The following is a 22,776-nucleotide window of genomic DNA, read 5'->3' as shown; positions in this document are numbered from 1 at the left end:
CCAGATATCACCCAGTATAATCTGGATTATACTAGCTACTATCTGAAAAAAATTTTTCACTACAGATATCACTGAGTATAATCTGAGATGATATCCAGTGTCATTTTTTTTTTCCGTGTATGGTTATGATTAATAAAAATAAAAACAATAATAAATGTGAAAACAAAACAACAAGTTGATCCTCTTTGTCATGTCCATGTCATATCTTAAACTTATATTTATTAGCCTTTCTTATATATTTACTAGTCTTCTTCTTCTTCTTCTTCTTCTTTTTGTTCTTATTGTCAGTCAAGTAATCACGTGACCTGATACGGCAAAAGTTATGCAAGTGTCGTACACATTATTCATGTCTTACGCATGCGCTTCCTCTGTTGAGTTGTTATTGGAATATATGTACAGGATAGATGCATCTACATCGCTATACTCCACACATTGCACATTGCAGTTTATAACGTAATAGAGTCTCATAAGTACTGTTGCATCAACGTTGCATATAATACTGTTGAGCATTACTTACACATATGCATTACCATCATCATCACATCCTTAAGTTAATATCTCTATTTTAAGTTCAGACAAAAGTCTTACCTGGATTAATTGCGTAGGTGATGCCGTCATATATGTATTTCAGCTTTTATAAACACATCAAATGGAATTCATGACAATACCTGCAATAAATAATAAATATTAATTACAAATACGGAAATAATTATATTAAATTGATGTATACTGATGATAATAATGTTTATAATGTTATTAATTACAATGTGCCCATATTTATAGCTGCTGTTATTTTTTTTAAAGAAAACACCATAATCTTGATTCACAATCCACATCATACTTATAAGTATATATACATTACATACACATCAGCTTATGTGTTTCTGCTTCTATAAATTTAATTGCCGGAGAGGATAAATGCGATTCCCGTTTCACGTTAAAGCACGAGAGGAAAGAGGCGTCACTTATCTACTACTTTCTTGGAACTCTCTTATTCGCACGCGATTATTACACACATCATACACTGTATACATTTTATTTACACACATGTAACTAAGTAGTTATTATAATTCAAAAGAAACTTTTCATAATCGTTCAATCTGCAAATTCTGCAAGTTCAAGATGTCTCTGGTGGCAGGAAATTGAATTAAAAATTAAATATGAAAATTAATTTAGCAGATTTTTGATAATTTTAAGAATTATTTTAATAAATATATTATGGCAAAAAAATTATAAAAAAAAAAATTGACATGCAGATAATTTGAAAAATGATAAATGCAATTTTTTAAGAATATTTTTTTATAAATTGTCAAACTGCTAATTTTAGTATCGTATTATATAAATGAAAAATATTTAAAAAATTTTTTTTATAGATCAAAAATATTCGATCTGAAGAAATGAAAATGATCGACTTACAACATGTAATCCTTGATTTATTTGATTTACCTTGACGTTCATTCATACGATGGTGCAGCATCAACAAGGTCGTTTGGCTGCACATATCCAAGTTTTTATTTACGTGAGTATAATAGCGCATTTCCTTGTACATACTCGAATATTCTCTTATATATTTCTGTCACATATTTTTTATTGAATAACACAAATATATGTATTTATTTATTTATTTATTTATTAAACAATACACATTTACTCATCAACAGCAAATTCATCAGAATCATTCCGGGTGATTGTCAAGTGGGTGACGTTTAACCTAACCAACATCTGTTCAAATGATGTCTAAATGTTCGAGGAATCAGGACTACAGTAGCCGATTAACCCATCACTTAATTGTACCTAGAATTACCTCAACTATTCAGTTTCTCTTTTTATTTAAGCTTTTCTCTAACTTAATTATTATTTTAAAAAATTGCATTTTATATTTTTTACAATTTCTAGATGTCAATTTTTTTTTGCCATAATTTGTTTGTTACAAAAACTCTCAAAATTGTCAAATATCTGCTAAATCAATTGTCATCATACAGAACTACAGAATTCATAACCTCAAAAAAAAAAAAATAATAGTGAAATTTATTCTGAAGCTGTATAAACCTGGATTTCGATGAGCGCACTATAATAGCGTGACACTGATCGCTACTCAGAAGCCTAACATATAATAATAATAATAACAGTAATAATAACTTATCAATAATACCATCATAATTGCGTGGAATCACGGCATATTCACCTGTTATACAAAACGAATGCCCTCGTGACTCATTTATTACGGGTATTACGCCCATCAGGAGGATCCAAATGAACTAACAACAGACAAACAGGTAAAAAATTTACCAATCTCATTTATAGAATACTTATTTAATTATTCAATTAACTAGTTATTATTATTATTAATATAACTAGTTCGTCTACTTATATGCTACTTGTAGCTGATGCGGGATAAATTTAAGTAGAGGTCTTTTTATATTTGCAGACAGTAGCTGTTCATTCGTGATTATGATAGTTGGTAAAGTGGCGATGTCGATGGCTAGTCTACAGTAAACAGTATGCACGATCGGGAATCCTTTTACGGTAAGCGCTCCCACATTTTCTCCTCCTATGTCATACAATATTATATATGTACACATAATATAAATATATAATACACATCTATGTATATTGATAGGCTAACAGTGATGGTGTAGATAGTAAACAGACGCAGTAACTCACTCACGCGTGAATACGTTCAAAGGTAGGTCAATGTACCGGTACCGATATATGTACACAGAGTGTAGAATGTATGGATCCACCAGAAACATGGTGTTGCTTCTACATATATAATACATACGTCGACATCTATATTATATCTACTCCCTCGCTGACTATCATCACGGCGATGCAGCGTTTATTTATTCATCCGGAAATCACGTATTTTTTCCGTCTCAAGACCGTACTACCTCCTGGTCACTTTGATCATCAAACCTCAGCACACAGCAAACACACCCAGCTCCAGCTCCAGCTAATAATTATTATTATCTGGAAAAATAATTCATGTATGTATCACCACCATTAATTTTTAATATAATAATTCTTGTACCAATATGATGTTGCTCATATGGCAAATAATTATCTTGCAATTAGTTTCTATCGGGCATCGAAGCGTTGATCGCATTACTAATTAGAGCGTGGTCGACGTTACCGCACCATGCACGTATATTATTAAATTCATAACCCACAAGTGGTCTGTTGTTTGAATTCCTCAAATGTATCAAATAGATATATACATATATACATCTGTATAGACATAGACACGAATAAGTCTTCAAGACATTCCGACACTAAATAGATTTATTTTCTCCAACACGAACGTAATTGGATTGCGTGGGAGACCTACACCATTTATTCTTGTATATATATGAAGACATGCGTTTACTATATTTTACATCTACATATATTTGCGCAATAAACTTGACGCGAATCCGCAACAGTTTGCCAATGAAGGTGGATTATTGTTATTATAATTACGGCTATATATTACTCGACCCTTCAAGGCAGTCTACTGTGAAAAATTTGGAGCGTTAAAATCGTTTAATTTTTTAAGTATATTTAATTTATTAAATGTTTGTGAGGATATATTTTAATTAAAAATATTTTTGGTTATTTTTATTAATTATGATACTGAAATTAGTAGATGTTTGAAAATTTCTTGAACGAAGTTAAATTTTTTAAGCCAAGAAAATTTCATCTTGCTCCAAAATAACTTCGGTCTTCCTTACAATTTTTTTGGTTCAAGAAATTTTTTTTCTGTGGATAAAAATTGAAAACGTCTTTTAATTTCAGGATAATTATTAAAAATGAAAATGATTTTATAGATTTTAGAGAGTAATTTTCTTAATTTGTTCTCTAAAGTGCATTTAAAGTCAAGAGTAAATAAAATCAATGACTGAAGAGTTAAGTAAGATTAACGGTTTTAAAAATTCATCGAGCTGTTACATCACGGAGGAGTATTCTAGAGACGGAGAGATCGGTCTGAGCGAATCTAAGAGTGGAGCGGTCATACATGTATCATTAAATAAAAATATGCACGAATGAGAGAAATTAAATAAAGATAAAGAGGACAACTCATCAAGAGCCAACAGTCAAGCTCGCTCTTACTCTTGCCATCCGCTGATGCCATCAAGCACATATTCTATGTATAAACGCTGGTATGGATTGTGTAAGTCGTAATTACATTAGTATGCGTGTGTTAAGGAATGGAATAAGGAAGGAGGGATCAGAGAGCCCCGACAAACTGACGCCAAGAGTCTCCTACCATAATCCACTACTACTACTGAAGCTACTATTATCGAATACAGTACTCTCCTACTTATACTTGTACCCAGCTCGTGTACTTTTGTCTCGGTGTATTGGCATGTGAAACGACCCACGCAATAACACACAGGTTTATGCTCACCTCGTGTCTATGTATTTATATATTTAAGTATATTATGTACTATAGATTTAGCTATAGTTGTTGCTGTTACTGGCAAACAGCTACACACTACATCGAATAGACAGCTAATGTTACGATAACGACTAACCCGACGACGAGGAATTCCTCCATCTATACGCCAACCATGCATCAAATATTATATGTATAAATAATAAGTATATGTTATTATTTTTGTCCAATTAATCAGTACATAGATAACTTGTACTGGCACTAATAGAACTCTATTTATATGTTTATATTGTCATTTTAACTCGTATTCTTGTTTCAGATATTCCAATATTTTTATTCTTAAAGTTGGAAGAGAAATTGGAGCTAATTTTATCGTAAAATAATTTGATTTTAATTTTAATCAAGCTAAAGTAGAGTTTTTTAATTTTTTAAATCCACTAGAAATTAAAATTATACTAAAAAATTTATGAAATTCAAGTTGAAAAATCAGAGGAGAATTTCAGCTACATTATATTCTCATTCAGCGGCGTTATAATTGCTCAGAGTAATAAGCGCAATTAAAGCAGTAGAATGTACGACGTACAAAACAAAGTACTGGGAATAATTCAGGCAACAGTAGAGCAGCAATGGCCAAGACTTGGGCGTCAGAAATAGCCACCAAGTACCACTCCGTCCAGCAAATCTTCTTTTGCAGTTGGTGAGTGTACGCTGAAATAAACCAGAGAGAGAGTTTTAAAGAAAGGAATAAAAAACTAAATAAAATAAAATAAAATAATTTATACGTATGTATATATGATGAAAAGCCCCGCGTCTTTGCGTGTAGTGAGGGAAGGTCGTAGTTGGAGGCCGCTTCCACCATCCACTACGGTGTAGTGCTGAGACGAGGTTGAATAAGGCAGTTGATGATGATGATGATGATAATAATAATAATAATTATAATGTAAGGGATTGGAGGAAGACGGTACCAAGAGTGAGGTAAAACGCACTAGAGGCCACAGAACGAAGACAGCCTCTAGTGGGACTCTCTTTCTCGGCTTATACTGGCATGATGCCGGTTTAGCGGTTTAGTTGGTGCGATGCCTGTCTTGGGGTTTGGGGAAGCCCTCTCGATTATTTCTCGTGTACACTACACTATGGAGTAGAATTTGCTGTACTATTTTTGTTTCTCCCGGGACACACAAATAGATAATCTGCCATGCTTATGTACCAGACAGCCACCCAGGACAGGGCTGTTATAACAAGTTTGTTAGGCTTACTTCACAACTTATTCGCAATAACATCCAAGTACATATATATCTGTACGCATATTTTTGTTCCACGGGATATTTATTTTATTTATTTCTTCCGACTCCATGTTTTCCTCGACATATTCTCCACCTACGTGTCATTTTGTTCCATACAAGCCTACTCCATTCACTATTAACTTTACATTCTCTGCTTTAAATTTTACTTGTCTTTCTTTATACATTTTTGATCTTGAATTTTTTTTTTTTTTCTACAAATAAAAAATCAAACTTTGTTGAATTTCTCTGATTTAATATTATTTTTTCATACTTATTGAGTCACCGGATAAATAAAATTAAAAGCCGTATTTTTCTTCTCGCAGTCCTAATTATGTGTCTCGTTAGAGTTTTATAGAAGCTCCCAAAATTATAACTACATTAGCGTTGCCGAGAACCTTTCGGAATAGCTTGTAATCGACTCGTCCAGGTAAACCGGTTGGCTGTCACGGGAGTTCCAAAGAAGCAATCCTCTAGGACATTTAGTCAGTTTGTGATTATAATACTCTTCAGGGTACGAGAGTCGAGGCACTTGTTTTCTCAAAATATTTTAATGCTCTGTATAAAAAATAAATTTACCTGTTTATTATTTATTTATGAATTTTTTTCTACTTTAATTTACAGGGATAAAAAAATGACAAAAAAATATATCCATGGTATAATGATACACGGACCATGGATCGAGTATTAATTGAGGAATTGGAGATCGCATTTACGAAGAGTAGGTTACATATATACGTATCCTACAGAGTAGAGCCCGAGGTTGTTGGTGAGCGTTGGCTAGTAGTGAAGCTGATACCACGGCCGGTCTGAATAAGCTGAGTGAACAACCTCAATTGGAAGACCTCAGTAGGGGATTCCATGGTGGCGCCGGGTCTCTGGGGTCTCCGGTCCATCGGGGCGTAATAAAACGACAAGGATAGATATAACAACCACCACCACCACTACTACTACTACTATATCCACAATCTTGTAGTATAGTTACTACTACAAGCTAATGGAAGACATGCTGGATGTAGACGGTAACCGAATGAAGGAACATCAGTTGAGAGTAAAGGCGTTTCTCCAGATCCTACACTATCTTACGCAAGCTGATATGGTGTTCCTGGTGTGGTTGTAAGTATAGACTCGCCTTTTTATTATTATTATTATTATATTTTTTTAGATGTGTGGGTTTTTCTTATCGTTTTATCTTCTCACCAAGAGTCTTTGTCTCACTTTCGATGATATTTCCTACGATGAGTAGGCACTTGGCCCTCCTATCATCCTATCATCCTCTTCGTCTCTATCTGTCCTCTTTACTCTGCCGCCGTCTACTCAGTGTGACGAGCCAATATATCAAGATAGGTGTGTGTGTGGGGATTCCTCGTGGCGCCGAGCGTCTGCTCTGTGCCAGAGTGTTATATCGTACGAGTTTCTTACACACTTTTAAATTTCTTTATATATATATATATATATATATATATATATATATATATATATATATATCATCTCTTTCTGTTCAAGTCACAGCAAACAGCAAGATCAAAACTCGGCATACAGGCTCTCAACTCCGTACAGCTTTCAGCTCTACTCGTTCAGGGACGGGTTTGAAGTTGCCAAGTGGGGACAAATACACCACGTTATATTACTAATACTGCTTTAATAATATCTCAACCTGTATTGTATGTACTCTCTTAATGCCCTCTTGCCTTGGATTGTGTTGAGCTGCAATACTAACCTGTATAGTAGCTGGGTTTACGGTACAGGCTTCACAAACCAGCGTTTACACCGACGATACACTGTCAAAGTCCAACGAGTCTTGATCTATAACACAGATAACGCAATATGAGATGAAGATGATGATAATAATGATGATTATTGTAATGATAACATGTGTGATACTCGAGAATTATTGTTAAAGTTTCGTTAACTGTTGAGAGAAACTCCGAAGTCGGTGAGTAAATTTCGGAAAATACCTGAGACAGGTTTGTAAGATAAAAAATCTGGGCTAGGCTTTAAATTTTCCTTTATTATCTCTGTAATCCTCTTTTTCTAGGTACGCAGCTGCTTCTGTCTAGTGTCTAGTCTCCTCGGTCCTTTTACCTAGTAGTAGACCCTAAAGAAGATCTAGAGATCTTGGACTAAGTCCGCTATTGTATTGTTTAAAATTATTTTCTCAGGTATAAGTTCTATTGTATTTTAGCTATTATACATGTAGGCTGTAAATTGTCAGCCTTTGTTTCGTCACTTTTGCGAGTAGAGTGGAGGTTAACCTGAGAATTTCTAGTGATGCCGTGGGCCAACTTCTTGGAAAATAATATTATTTTTATTTACAGTCATTTTAAATACAGCTATTATTTTTACTCGCACATAAACTCGTAAACGATTCCAGAGAATTCAACAGTTTAACTCTGAAAAGTAAAAAAAAAAAAATTGGTAATTTATTTATTTATTAAAAGAATAATAGATTAATTAATATTATTTCTTGTTTGCAGGCATTTAAATGCACACATATACCCCACCGGAAAATACAATCCAAAAGGAATTACTTACAGCCCAACAAAAACTACGTTACAATCGGGAATGCCGGAAGTTTAAAATATAAAGCAGGTGTTTTATTTTTATTATTATTATCATCCATACCATACGCATATTGTTACGTTTTGTACTCTCGTATAGTAGTATAGTACTAAAAACTTGTATTCTCACATTCGTTAGGTGTATATATAATCATAGTGATGCTTGATCGATCCTACCAGCAGTACAAGCAGTATATATTCTGGATGCTGGATGGGTTCTGGTTCTTCCTCTTACTGACACTCCTTTACACAAGATACATGTGTGAATTTACTTACACCAAAGTAAATCTACGTACATTTAAGTGTCTTATTCAGCAAGTGTTGGGTTTAGTTATCTAAAGTAAAACCAACAGCCGGAAATTGTGTATTTTGTCGTCTACTGGCAGAGCGAGGCATCCACTCTATTTCTTCCCATGTCGCCATTATCGGAGGGCTAAATAAAATAAAATAAAAAAGAAAAAAAAAGTGTGTCGATGTCGAGCTGTACTTTTTTGTTGTCCAGCGTTCTTGCAGCAGTTACTTACTATATGTATAATACCTCTACTCTGTACGTACGAATGAACGTACAACGTATGTATAAAATAACCTGAACCTTAATGGTTCACAGCGGGGTATAATACGCAAGATGGCGTCGTCGGGCGACAGCAGTGTTCTAAAAATAAACCATCAGCCTGAAGACTATACAACTGCTCAAGCTAAAGTAAGAATGTAGTGGTAAGTACTAACACTAGCTAACAATATATTATTATGCATACATATATTTATAAATTTACTTGTGTGTAGGTTATAAACTATTCGGTGATGGTGGGTGTCTTCTCATCTATTCGTTAGGTGCGACCCTGTGTACTGCGTCAACGTCTGTCTAGAGAAGGTATTCATGTTATGTTGGACGCCGCCAAGTCGCCAGTGAGACGCCTATAATCACCGTGGTTAGCTGCGTACCTCGAGAATATGCGGCCAGAGAATACGCTAACAAGAGTAAGAGCCAAGTGGAGCTCATCTATAACGAAGACTACAGTAAAATATATATCACCCGACCTTGGCATAATGGGTTTAAATTATAATTATAATGATAATAATCAAAAAAATCCATTAAGTCATTTCTAACTCATTAGTTAAGCTAATATTCATTGGGTATATGTGTAATAAAAAATTTTTAATTATTTTACAGGAATAATATTTTGTTACAAGAGTAACTATGTTAGTTCAATGACCGTCTTGGTTTTGTTCTTGATGCGTTTGTAACGAAATGAGCATACTCAGAGAAACAAGATAAAGAAACGGCTAATGTTTGCGCTGTAGTAGTAGCAGTAGTAGTAGTAGTAGTATAAGTAGTAAAAGTAACAGTGAGAAGAATATAAGACAAAGATAAAGACAAAGAAGAATAAGAAGAAGCCAAGCACCTTTCACGACTACGCGTAATCAAGAGTAGAGTGGAGGATGGTTGGACATCTGCCGACCATCTGCCTTGGGTATGGGTACGGGAGCAAATGTGTCCAGACCAGGGCAAGCCAAACCACATCCCTTTTTCTTATTTTTCTTCTTCATCTTCTTTTGGTCTTTCTTCTTATTATTATTCTTATTTTTCTCATACTAAAAGTAGTCTGCTGGTAAATAAGCCGGAGCAAGAGAGAATGATTAAGCTTCCGGCGAGAAAGCAAGGTGCGTCCCAAAAATTGGTGGCTGTAAATGCTGTATGCTGTATACTGTATGCTATATGCTATATGCTACTTGGAATCACCGTAGTCATTTCTTTCTCTCTGTTCTCTACTCTGTTGTACTGGATGCTCTGTGCTCTCTACCCAGAAACTGGTCATCTTGATAGTATACTCAACGGCGGAGGTTTGCTGGAATTTTGGCAGCGCTGGCGTGTGGTAATCGGGTAATTGGCAATCAAGGGCATAACGCGGCAGCAGGCAACCCATCACCAATGAGTACGCAAGCTGCTAACCATCATATCCCTTTATCCCGAGCCCCAGATTTATTGCCACGATCTTACACTCCAGATAACGGAGTTATTGCTTATATGTGTACATAAATGATCGCCTCGAATGTATCATCTTTTCAACGCGGTAAATTATGTATCCACTCGAAAGTAATGTTTAATAACTTACGTATCATATAAATGGGCACCCAAGATGATAACCGCACATTTTGGCTGATGGATCGTTAATTAAATCAAAAAAATTACGCGGTGACAATCCAGCTTCGATCTGTACTCTCTGGTGTATTAAAAATATAAATATGGCTATGCTTTAATTATTTTTTATTGCTACTACCTGCCAATTATAAGTACCAGTATTGTGTAATGAAAACACAAAATGTATTAATCAGTTATAATTAGTTTTACTCATTTATTTAACTGTTAAATTATATTAATGATATACAAATAATTTTTTTGCTAAAACTGATCGGTAGGATAAAAAATGTTTTTATTTCTAATTATTATAAATTTATTTATTAAAGTATTTTTAATTGACAGGTATATCTAAATAATAAGTCAAGATGTCGAAACAACAGCAGTCGGAAATAAAGCAGTAGTTAGGAAACTGGGCTAGAGTAATCTGTATGTGATATATCCATTGCGGATGAAAACTCGGCAGAAAGGACGTGAGAGCTTGAGTAAGCACACACTATCCCTCACTCACCCTCGCGTTGCCAAGCGACGTCCGCCTTCTTCAACCCTCAAGAGAATGCTGCTACAGGGGTTGCTCGTGCACCAGAAACAGGAGCGACCTTTTGACATTTCAAGGATAGTCACGATCCCTTTTCTATTCCATTATACTTTTCCAAGCGATTCTAAAACTTGGTATTTTTAACTATATATATATATATATATATATATATATATATATATATATATATATATATATATATATATATATATATATATATATATATTTTTCTTCTTTAATTTTCTTCCATTAATTCCACTGACCTCGTGATTTATTCATCAAGATAAAATCTCTTATCATCTGTGTTAGTATATATTTATTTGTAAATAATCTTTATCACTTTTAATCTTTCATCGAATATGTAGCTTTGGTTTTTTGACTCTCTGTATACTTCCGTGTATATATCAGCATTTTTTGTTTCAGGAGACAATGATGGTGTTTGAAGTGAGGAGATTTTTGTTTTAAAAATCCCTATGGATAATATATACCAGAAAAATATAAAAGCATAAGATATATACAAAGAACAAGCCAAAGGAGAAGAGAAGAGAAGAGTCGAGTACAAGGTAGCTAACAATTGTTCCAGAAGATACGATCCCCCGGGATATCTCAAGAGTCTGCGCGCGAGAAAAGGAATGATGATACATAAAACTCTTACTCGAGGTATATATTTATTGTAGATTGCAGTATATAGGGGAGAGAAAGTTTTTACAAAAAAAAAAAAAAAAAGGGTTGTGAGGATTTGAACTGAAGCTTGATTATAAAGATTAAAGATACATATCCTCCCCTTTCGCTCACTCAAAGCTTAAAAGCTTCTTCTTGAAGAAGAACTCGTCAACTTTACAATTCTTAAAATTTTTTTAATCTAAACTTGATCAAGAAGTTAAAGCTCGCTTATACTGTTATCAATAAAAAAAGGCGTTAGCAAATTTATCGCTTAATATCAGAATGAATTAAATATTCTTTTTGAAGAATCGAGAATTGATCCGCCCTCGAGTAACAGCCCCGGAGGATCTGATCCGTGTGAGCATTGTATTGTCAGTATTTTCTTCCTCTATTATATCTTTCCCTCACTACCCACCGCCCTTCGCGTCATCCATTTCTGGATCACTCTTCCCTTTGTTTTGGCTCAGCCAGAATTTTTATCTCTCTTATTCCTATACCTTTTTATTTTTCACAAACTTTTCTCTCACGATTCCTGCACACCAGCATCACCATCAACGCTGTAGTCGTGTAAAATATAGGTAGAGATATATAGAACGCGACACCCTTTAGTTCTCTTATTCTACGGCGTACTTCTCTTTCACCCTAGCAATACTAACTCTCAGCTCCTTTACCTTTATACTCTTTCTGCTTTACGAGGGCGTATATTTTCCAACGCCAGTACACCAACCGGACTTGGTTGTTATACTAGGTATAAGGTATAAGGTATATAACCTTTATAGGGTCTTGCGAAATTAAACGAAACTCGTGTGCTTCATCGTAACTTCCTACTGCAGGAATACAATATACGATGGTAAGATTTCTCGATGCGATGAAAACCGCTGAAAAACAACCACCAGCTCTTTAGTCGTAAAAACTTTTTCAACCTAAAATTACTTTTTAAATTTATTAGCACTTTAATTGCTTATATATACAGATATAATACATACTTCATTATTCCAGGCATCATTCATTTTACTTTTTGCTTTACCGGAAAATTATTCATCACAAAAAAAGGGACTAAGTGCAAAAATGTGTGTCATGTTTTTTTTTTTTTTTTTTTTTTTTTTTTTTTTTTTCAGGGTGTGGTTTTATTCAATATTATTGGGTATCGATTACTTGTCGTCAGCACACGCCCTTAATTACCCTTTTACCATCCACCTTCTATTCAGCGAACGATAAATCCTAAAACAATGCATCAAAGGTAATATCATCAATACTATAAATTGAAAACTCTGATTATAAAATTACACACCTGATACCTGGTAAACATTAATGTTTTAGATCCAAGGCTCCAGCGATGGCTGATTTACCCAAAGTGCAGAAACAGAGTGGGAACAAGTCCATCAGGAAATGTTCTTGGAAAGAATGCGGTAGCTTTGATCCTCCCGACCACGGCAATCAGTACTAGCAGAAGCAAAAGCGAGAAACTATCCTTGGCCTGCAAGAACACAGTCTTTCATCTTTTGCTTTATCATGTATCCCAAGGCAAAGCTGTCCTCTTCTTCTGGTACTTGTTTACTCCTTTCTTCATCATCCAGCTGGTTATTGACGATTTCAAACCGCCCTCCAAGAATTCCTCGTGTTCGTTCTTCCTTCCCGCAACTCAACCCTATATTCAGTGTTCATACATCTATATGTATACTTATATATATGTGTCTGAGAGTATACATACCTATGTATATGCTGGGTCATAAATCCTGCGGCTGGTTCATGGCATCAGCAACATCTTTCTGGTGCTTCTGCTGTTACTTTCTGATGACTGTGTGATGCCTTTGTGCTTCCGTGAAATTTAATGTCGGTTGGTTTAAATTATTTCGTGCATGCCGTTTAAATATAAATTCTTCTTTAGAATAATATTATCACCCAGACATTTCTCTAAATATACTATAATCTACTGACAGTAGTAAAAAGTAACCCGACAAATTTTTCACTCTAAAAAAAAAAAAAAAAAAAAAATAAAGATAAATTATTTTTTATTGATCCGAAGAAATGGGTGATGAATTTTCAATAAATATAAAACTTTTTATAAAGCTTATCCATTATTTAAACAATAAAAAAAAATTTTTTTTTTTCAGATGAAAATGCAAAATTCCACGGAAAATTGCGGCGTCTTTTTATTGGGAAAGCAAACTTTCGAGAAGCATGCTCGGCATTTTCCCAACTACCCTCATTTACCCCCACCAAAATCGGATGTGACCCGGGAAAACTTGTTGCTCGCAAATCGAAAATGTCAGACAGTGGTCGGGCGAGCAGGCAGACAGAAGCTGTGCCAGCTGTAATCCCCAGTGCTACGGTAACCGTATATACGCAAGCTTCGTATACAATACACCGCTTTTATCTGTATATATGTATTAGGGTGTGCCAAAATGTAACTTCCTTGATGTAACAATCTTTTAAAATTGGAATTTTCAGTTCCGCTTTTGAAATCAGCTGTGTTTAGGCCTTTCCTAAGATATTTTGGGGTAAGACGATAGATTTTATTTTCATAGAATTTTTTAGCAGGAGGTTTAATTGGGCACTTCCGGCGAAAATTTGAATTTTCAGCGGAAGTGCCCTAACTAAGCTTCAGCTAAAAAATTCTATGAAAATCAAATTTATCGTCTTACCCCAAAATATCTTAGGAAAGGCCTAAATACAGCTGATTTCAAAAGCGGAACTGAAAATTCCAATTTTAGAAGGTCCATCAAGGAAGTTACATTTTGGCACACCCTAATACATATAATAAAATAATATATATATATATATATATGTATATTTGTTAAATAGAGGAGTGTGCGCTCGAGTGGGTGTTTATGTGGACTGCGGATTGGATGCTGGATCGAGAAAATGGGAAAAATTAAACGCCCGAAGGATGAATTTCCCTTATGACTAGGCGCTCATAAGCTCCAGAAATAACTCCAACGGGATTTACATTTTCCTGGCCATTTTGCATAATCAAGCTTTATAAACTTCTCCCACACAAAACAATATTCTCCAGTTTATTCATTGATTTTTAATAGAACATTCAAATGTCTCTTCAAGTGGAAAAATTATTTCTTCTAAAACTTCAGACCATCTATTTCTTCTTTTAAATTTCAATAAAAAAAACCTTTCATCATTTTTTAATTTTCACATTGCAAAAAAAAAATATTTATAAAAATAAATATTTAATGAGCGCAATTAAAAACAGATATCTCTTAAAAAAAATCTTATAAAGAGTTGAGATAAAAATAAGGGTAGAAAAAAAAAAGTATCTTGTGAAAAGCTCTTGCAGCTTCTACCCTCCTATCATCAACTCTTCTTTTCTCAAGTCTCTTACTTTTCACTCTTTCTCGAATCTCTTTAAAATAATTTATCCATAGACAACCGCTCGACCTAATTGAGAATATAAATCCACGAAGCTATACATATACAATCTGTTGTGCTCAGTGAACCTCCGGCCGTCTAGAGGTTAGAGTCTAGAGTCTAGATTCCAAAGCAGCCCTGCGTAGATTTACCAGTTTGCTCCAATCCTTCGTCTTCTCCTGGTATAATAGGAAGCCGAGGGTCTTCTGCGAGGTCCCCAGCGTCCAATCACACTGATACCCGGAAATGCCAAGCACTCACCCTTTGACAACAAACAACGTAACTAGAAACCCCAGCAGGATGATCTACAACCACTGGATACTGTGCATATATATAAATATATTTTATATAATACCAACGCCAAGGACATTTAATTACCGGCTAAAGTCTAGCGGTTACTGGAATGCGGATAATAAAAGTTTCAGCAAGTATCGCCTGACAGGGAAGAGGAAAACATGATCTGAAGATTTAGGCGCCTACAGTCTAAGGCTAAGGGGTGAATTCCGGTGGACTAAGAGGGTGTAAGCCTTATTCATGCGCTTTCATACTTTCCTAAGAGCTGCTGATAAAGTTCACCTATGTGTATTCCACCTCTTCATTCCAGGTGTTGATGATGACGCTAAAATCTAAAATATGTTTGTTAATTTCATTATTATTGTATCACATATGATTCTATAATATAATTATTATTCAGTTAAATTTACATGTAAGTATCATATGTATTTTAAAAATATTCAAATATTGAAATTTGTTTTATATTTCAGGAGAAAAATCCGATAAACTTGGTCTTGTTGAGTATGAGGAAAGGAAAACTTTTGAAATCACCGTAGAGAACATCGCTAGCAGAGAGAACAGGAACTAAATTTAGGATACTGAGCTGGTATGTTTACGTAGGTCGATTATTGTGGCTGTGTGGTGGTGGATTTTGGGTTTGGTACCAGCTAGATTCGACTACCCTATTCCATTTAAGCAACCCCAGCACAAACTAAATGCCATATGTACTATGGAGCATTCAGATTGTCTATGTGCTGTATCAGTAGATGCTGGGACGCAGCTTGAGCTGAGGTCGAGTAATATATAGCAGGGCTCACTCACCTGGAGATCCCGCCCGCCCCGTCTAGGACAGGTGTCCACAGGGGTACAGGTATGACCCGCTTTTGGATATAAAAACTGGAATTTGCCCGAAAATCCGGGGCTTTGATATCCGGCGGTCAGAAGATCAACGGAGCTTGGAGTGGACTCGGTACTCCTATCCGGGATCTGGTTGTTATTATTACTCACAGCGGGGTTTAAGTGTTACTACACCACCTCGAGCTCGGGGATGAACCTCGGAGAAACCTCCAGCAGCTCCAAGCACGAGGGAAAACACGCGGCAATTTAACAGGAGCGCAAGGACGACTTTGTCTGACCACTCGAGGTATCTTTACTACTGATACTCCTTTTATATATACCTATATACATACCCTCTAAGGATCGGCTATGATAATAATAGTAGTAGTAAATTATTTAGTTTATTTTTTTGTGATAATAATAATTATTGATTTTATTGCAAGAATTGAAACTAAGCTTTGAAAAATTATTAATCTTACATTTTTCTTTTTTTTTTTTAAATCAATATGGTTTTATGAAGTTTGTTGAAAGTATTGAGTGTAATCGGTCGGCAATTTCACAGCTCTAGAGCCGGCGATAAGCAATCCGCGGGAAATAACCAGGAGACCAGAGTTTAGGAGTTCGTTGTGTTATTTCCGAGAAAAGCCAAAGTTTTGCGCAGACTCTGCGGCTTTGATGGTGTTGGAGTACGACGATGTCTAGAGGTATGTATATAAATATGTGTTGAGGGGTTTCCGTGTCATGAAATTCAGTGGGTACCTATTACAAACAATTTTAAGGAGTAATCTTTGCAATTTTTATTTTTTTTTTATTATATACGTTTAGAACTTTTATAAAAATTCATAATATTTTTTTTTATTTTGAAAGTATTAAATAAATAAAGAGCTTAACCATTTACTGGTTAATTAAAAAAAAATTATGTTAAATAATTGATAAAAAAAAAAATTACAATAATTTTTTCAAGAGATTATTTTGTTGAAATATTATTTGATAAAATTAAAGTATTTAAATTATTCCACATTGGAAAAAAGCTTGAATTTAAATATCCATCAATATTTATTCTCTCTGAAATAAAAATATAAATATAGAATGATGGGAACAATGTAACCTATTAAAATGCCAAAATGTTAAAACGATAAAATATAAATGACAAACTGATGATACTGGTGGTATGAGCTGTGAAACGTAATCCCAAAATTTCACGCTCTGTTATATCGATTAGATTTCCTCCCAGTAGTCACGGATCTGAATTAAACGGGAGCTTTCTCTTGTCTGCTGGTACGGGTTTTACGCCCTTTTGTGTCAAGAAGAGTGAAGCTTCAGCTTTTGACATTAACTGCTAAATAAAGAACTTTAAGATGCATTTTTTATTTGTATTATTCCAATGTATCTTTCGTAAAGGAAAAGAAGAAGGAGAAGAAGAAAAAAAACGGCACTGATACTGAAATTACAAATAAATTTTATAAAATGCCGTACAACTTAGTGAATTTTCAAGAAACGTTGGTACATAGTATTCATATTATCTTTTGAAGTATAAAACTTTAAAAATAAAAATAAAAGTCAAGTACTTGGAATAACAATGCACCAGAATAAATGTATGTACTTACTTCTTGTATTTGTGTTGAAAACCACGATAACGTAAGCGGTAGAAAAAAAGATTTGATTTTAAGCAGCTACTGCAATTTTTTTTATGTTCTGCATTCTCAATAAGAATTCTACTCTGTAACTTTATGACTTTTTAATATTTAACTTTAAATTACAGAGCTACTATCATACAAATGATGGATTGATTTTTTTATAGCTTGTAATTCATTGGAATAATTACTGGCCATAAAATTTTGCTTCTTCTCTTAATAATATAGATTAACCACAAGCTGATTGATAATATTTTATTTTTTTCATTGATTCAATGGACAAATAAAATATATATTACATGGAAAACATATTGAGTGTCGATGGGTTCTAACTCCATATATTTTTTCATCTTCTTATATCAATTCAGGAGCACTCAGCTTCAATTGGAAAGCCTCCCACAGCTTTTTATTTGTCATCTAACATTTTCATTGGTAATATCTTTTAGAGTTATCTTTATCAATAAAATAATCCTCTTACAGAAACTGATGCGTAATCCAATTAATAAACGTAATGAGTCATCTGAAGCAGAAATGAGAATGAATAAATTCAAGAGGAAATGATAATTTTATGTCGGATGGATGGAAACGTAGTGAAATGATAAAAACAAAGGACTTCCATGTACAACTTACACGAGAATGCTGATTAGATATTTATCCAGATTTCATTTATCAAGCTCAATTATATTTATTTATTTATTCATCATCCATTAATTGCAAAAGCATCAAAGCTGACGGGACAAGATAGTATCAGCCTACACGAGTGTTATCTCGCAAAATCACCCAAGCGCAGTCCCAGAATCGCCATCACATCTACATAAAATGAATCTTCATAATTTCACATAATAATGCTGGTAATTATGGTTGTTATTGTATGCGTAGGTGGAGTGAATAAGAAATTTATATAATTTATTTTGAATATCTTGTGTACATATTTAGCCATAAGCTTTAAATTCTGAAAGTAAAATATACAAGAAAGCGGGCGATTTACCATTAGATATTCAACGGATGCTAAATAATTCTTATTGTTTATGAATCTAGCAAGAAAATCCGAAACATAACATAATGTTTAAACCACGTAATCGCCCGCTCCATTATATTTAAATGTGATTAAAAATTTTTGCCAGGATAGAAATAGTCTTGATAGGCTCGATAGACCCATGAATAGTATTTTGGATCTAGGCGATACGATAACATGCGCGTATACGAGACAAAGATGGAATGATATGAATTCAAAATACCTGCAATATGTGTAGACGTTCTGCTGTATAGAATTATAAGGGTCATAACACACATGAAGCATTATGCAGGTTTTACTGCATATTGAAGCAATAACCCGCTTTTATACCCGAGCCCTTTTATAGCCGATATACCTTTAGGTGAAAAAGTACCGGGTTCGCCAATAAAATATAAACGCCAGTGCAAGCGTAAATTTATCTTCAACCCGCAAATATCCGAAGCTCAGTAATGAGGATTTCTATTGATTATAATTAATTAATTTATAAATTTTATTACGTCACTTAAGTGTATTTTTGTTTTCTTCGAGATCTAAAAGCGATTGTCGATTTTTTCGGCTCAAAAAAAATCAATTTTTTTATTAACTTCAAAATTTTTGATCAAAATTAATTTAGCAGATATTTTATAATTTTTTTAATAAATAAATTATGGCAAAAAAATTAGAAAAAAAAATTGACTTGCAGAAATTTAAAAAAATTAAAAATGAAATTTAAAATTTTAAATACCTGGTAAAATTTTTCATCATCTGTCAAAATTTTCAGTTTGACAAAATTAAATTATTGAAAATTAATTATAATTTTTAAGTCACGATTCATGACATGAAATATGGTTAAAGAATTTAATTAATTACAAAAAAAATATATAATATAAGGAAGAATATATTTAAAAGTAGATTACTGAAGAAATTTTTGAAGATTGTTTGCTTTACAGTTGGTAGATAAAAAAAATAAACACAAAACACAATATCTGAAGAGTGTTCTTATCAAGTTATAATTAAATTCCACAGGTGGCGTTAGTGACATCTTTTGCCGAAATAAAGATTATAGACCGCCATGTTATTTGTGCATTGTCATTGGCAGGAGCATAGCAGACGCAGTGTAAGCATATATCAATTTAATTTCGATAATTACAATAATGTTATTTTATTTTAATACTAATTAGGCGTAGAAAAAAAAAATAGTAACAGCTGATAATAACGTTGATTAATTTACAGATCGAATAATAATTACAAAAAATAATAAAATAAGATGGCTAGTGGTGCTCTGTTCAGCAATAACACCGTCCGGGGTGCAAGTAAAAATCTAGTCGAATTAAAAGCTGGAAAAATGACGATGAAGGGAAAAACAGTGTACCCTGATACAAGAAAAGGACTTCTCTACGTTTATCAGTCGGATGATTCTCTAATGCATTTCTGCTGGAAAGACAGAACTTCCGGAGTAATCGAAGATGTAACCTATCATTTTAATTTCTTTGTGTGAGTCATTTTTTTTTAGACGCAATAATTTATTATCATTTGTTTTTCAGGATTTAATTATTTTCCCGGAGGACTGTGAATTCAAATATGTGCCGGATTGTAAAACTGGGCGCGTTTATATTTTAAAATTTAAATTGTCCAACAAAAAATTCTTTTTCTGGCTGCAAGTATGTCACAATTATAAACAATAATTTCAATTTAAATATTTGTGTTAAAAAATGTAAATTTACTTATTAATTAATTAATTAACAGGATATGAAAACAGAAAAAGACGAAGAGCACTGTAAAAAAATAAACGATGTCCTAAATAACCCACCAACCCCAGGATCTCAGCGCAGTGGTGGTACTAACCCTGAAGGAGACTTGCAAAACCTCCTGAACAACATGTCTCAGCAACAATTAATGCAGCTGTTCGGCGGAGTCGGGCAAATGGGTCTAGGTAATTTATTAGGAACAATGAGGGAGCGGCCACACAGCTCAAGAACTACAACCTCTTCAACTCCCGTTACTACCAGCGCTTCGAGGCCTCCAGCATCCCAGACTCCAGCTCCCACTACCGTTACACCCAGCGAGACACCTAGGTTGAGCTCCGGAACCACTAAAACCTCAGGCTCCAAACCTGCATCTACAAGCTCAACCAATTTATTAGATAGAACTCCTGCAACTTTAATGAGCGACCCTCACTTATTTGACCTCCAGAGACACTTGTGGAATTTTCCATCACCTCAAGTCAACCAGGTAAATTTTTTTTTAAATAATTATTACAAGTTGGTCAATTAAAAAAATTTTTTTTGAAGTTTTAAAATTCTCTTTTAAAAAAATTATAACAATTTTAATTTTGAAAAAATTATTTTGCATTAAAAAATTTTTATTTAATTATTTATGTAAACAAACATATATAAATTTTTTAACTAACGTTATTTTTGAGCTTTACTCGACTAATGAAGAGATCAATGCAAAAAATTGATTTCTATAAAATCTATCTAAAAATAATAGTAATCAATAGTAACTCAAATTCTCAAAGAATTAACAAAAATTTTTAAATAAATTTCAAATAATAATTTTTAAACTGACCAACTTATAAACTTTAAGCTACCGCGTTTAAAAAAATGTCAATAAAAAACGCGTTCTATAAAACCTTGAATACTTAGATAAGATTATCAATCGCAGTATCCTCTAGCGTGGTTAACAATCTGACAGAAACTATCAGTAAATAAATAAAAAAGGCACGTTATTGACGAGACTGAATGATCACTCATTATTTTTATGACGGCTTTATAGCTAAAAATTAAACAAGACTGTAATAGACAATAATTAAACACAAAAGCAACATAATAGGCGACAAAATAAATAAAATAATCTATAAAGATAAGGACTACCTTCGGCAACAAACTGACAGCAGTACTTGATAAAATTCTTGATAACTAGAGACTATAATATAATGCCTATGGGACAATTATTCGTACTCGCGAGCAGCATGATAAATTTAACGTGGCTGTCAGAGGCACTGTGGGGAAAAAAGACTGGCGGTAGTCCTGCTGGCATAATCTGTTGTTCGCGGTCGGCTACAGCAGAGCTTATTGTTCGGCAGACGGATGTAGAGACTGAGCTGACAAATTCCATCCCGGCGGCGATAACGTCATCAGAAAGCCTGGAGCGAACAATGAGCAAGCACTTGCCATCCGGGGACAATCTGTGTACTACGTTGTCGTCCCCCCAGTTCTCTCAGGCGCTATCAATGTTCTGGTCTGCTTTGCAGTCGGGCCAGGGCGCTCCAATGGTTCGTCAATTTGGACTTGGATCAGACACCGTCAACGCCGCAGCTACTGGAAACCTCGAGGAATTTGTCACCGCCTTGGAGACAGAGGCCAAAAAGGATCAGGAGCAGACTTCCTCAACCACCGTTGCTTCCTCGAATCCCGAAGATGAGTCCGCTAAGAAGGACGAATCATCCAGCGCTAAGAAGGATGACAGTAACGACGATGAAATGGCCTTGGATTAAATAATAATAATAATAATAATAAACATATATGTTTTTATTATTATTATATATTACAACTATTATTATAATTATACACTTATATATTATATTGTAATTTTTATTTTCATTTTTTCAATACACCAACAAATATGTTGTTAAAATTAATACCAGTATAGTTATAACTAAAAATTCGTTGATGGATGAATGTTAATCTTCGTACGCTTTTCATCGAATTTTCATCAATAAATCCTCAATTCATTGTCATAAGTCGATAATAATAAATGATAATAAAAAATATAAATCAATTGAAGTTTATTATTATTTTTAATTATTTTTAAGAACAGAGAAACGCTTTAATTAAATTATAAAAATATAAAACTAGATTAATACTATTTTTTTAGGGATTAAAAAAAATATTTTTGGAGAAAGAAGTCAAAAATAAAGTGAGTATTTAAAAATTTTTTTATTTTTTGTAGAATAATATTAACATGTTTAATAATTAATCACAATTTTAAAACATTTTCAATAAAATTTAATGTAATCTATTTTTGTTTTTTAGATTGATTTAATTAAAAAAAAAAAAAAAAAAAAAAAAAAAAAAAAAAGCCAACTCCAATAAATTAATAAGTATAATTCGTGAATTATA

General features: G+C 33.7%; 2 protein-coding genes across 3 annotated transcripts; both read left to right on the top strand.

The window, feature by feature from the left end:
- Positions 1-1,408: 1,408 nt before the first annotated feature.
- On the top strand, positions 1,409-15,522 carry LOC141534435 (uncharacterized). The gene is made up of 17 exons (XM_074253783.1): positions 1,409-1,519; positions 1,662-2,276; positions 2,429-2,526; positions 2,621-2,987; positions 3,844-5,072; positions 6,280-6,771; positions 7,162-7,591; positions 7,694-8,055; positions 8,133-8,247; positions 8,356-8,930; positions 9,000-11,025; positions 11,175-11,195; positions 11,315-11,551; positions 12,673-12,794; positions 12,875-13,100; positions 13,669-13,886; positions 14,360-15,522. Exons 15-17 carry the CDS (start codon positions 13,067-13,069, stop codon positions 14,459-14,461), a joined length of 354 nt encoding a protein of 117 aa, XP_074109884.1. The 5' UTR covers positions 1,409-1,519; positions 1,662-2,276; positions 2,429-2,526; positions 2,621-2,987; positions 3,844-5,072; positions 6,280-6,771; positions 7,162-7,591; positions 7,694-8,055; positions 8,133-8,247; positions 8,356-8,930; positions 9,000-11,025; positions 11,175-11,195; positions 11,315-11,551; positions 12,673-12,794; positions 12,875-13,066; the 3' UTR covers positions 14,462-15,522.
- A 370-nt stretch (positions 15,523-15,892) lies between these two features.
- Positions 15,893-22,431, top strand: Rpn13 (regulatory particle non-ATPase 13). Of its 2 annotated transcripts, none has more exons than XM_074253780.1 (8): positions 15,893-16,334; positions 16,590-16,731; positions 18,142-18,512; positions 19,682-19,772; positions 19,889-20,123; positions 20,200-20,316; positions 20,402-20,887; positions 21,741-22,431. In XM_074253780.1, exons 5-8 carry the CDS (start codon positions 19,923-19,925, stop codon positions 22,149-22,151), a joined length of 1,215 nt encoding a protein of 404 aa, XP_074109881.1. In that variant the 5' UTR covers positions 15,893-16,334; positions 16,590-16,731; positions 18,142-18,512; positions 19,682-19,772; positions 19,889-19,922; the 3' UTR covers positions 22,152-22,431. The 2 variants fall into 2 exon arrangements, with proteins under 2 accessions (XP_074109881.1, XP_074109882.1); XM_074253781.1 differs by having other exon boundaries at positions 16,118-16,334; positions 21,909-22,431.
- The last annotated feature ends 345 nt before the right edge of the window (positions 22,432-22,776 follow it).

The sequence above is a fragment of the Cotesia typhae genome, unplaced genomic scaffold (genome assembly GCF_013202065.1).
Source record: "Cotesia typhae breed Kobodo isofemale line unplaced genomic scaffold, CoteBio_Ctyphae scaffold_13, whole genome shotgun sequence".
Taxonomy (NCBI): Eukaryota; Metazoa; Arthropoda; class Insecta; order Hymenoptera; family Braconidae; genus Cotesia; species Cotesia typhae.
Note: the sequence above shows the minus strand (reverse complement) of the source record. Positions and strands in the feature narration are given on the sequence as shown.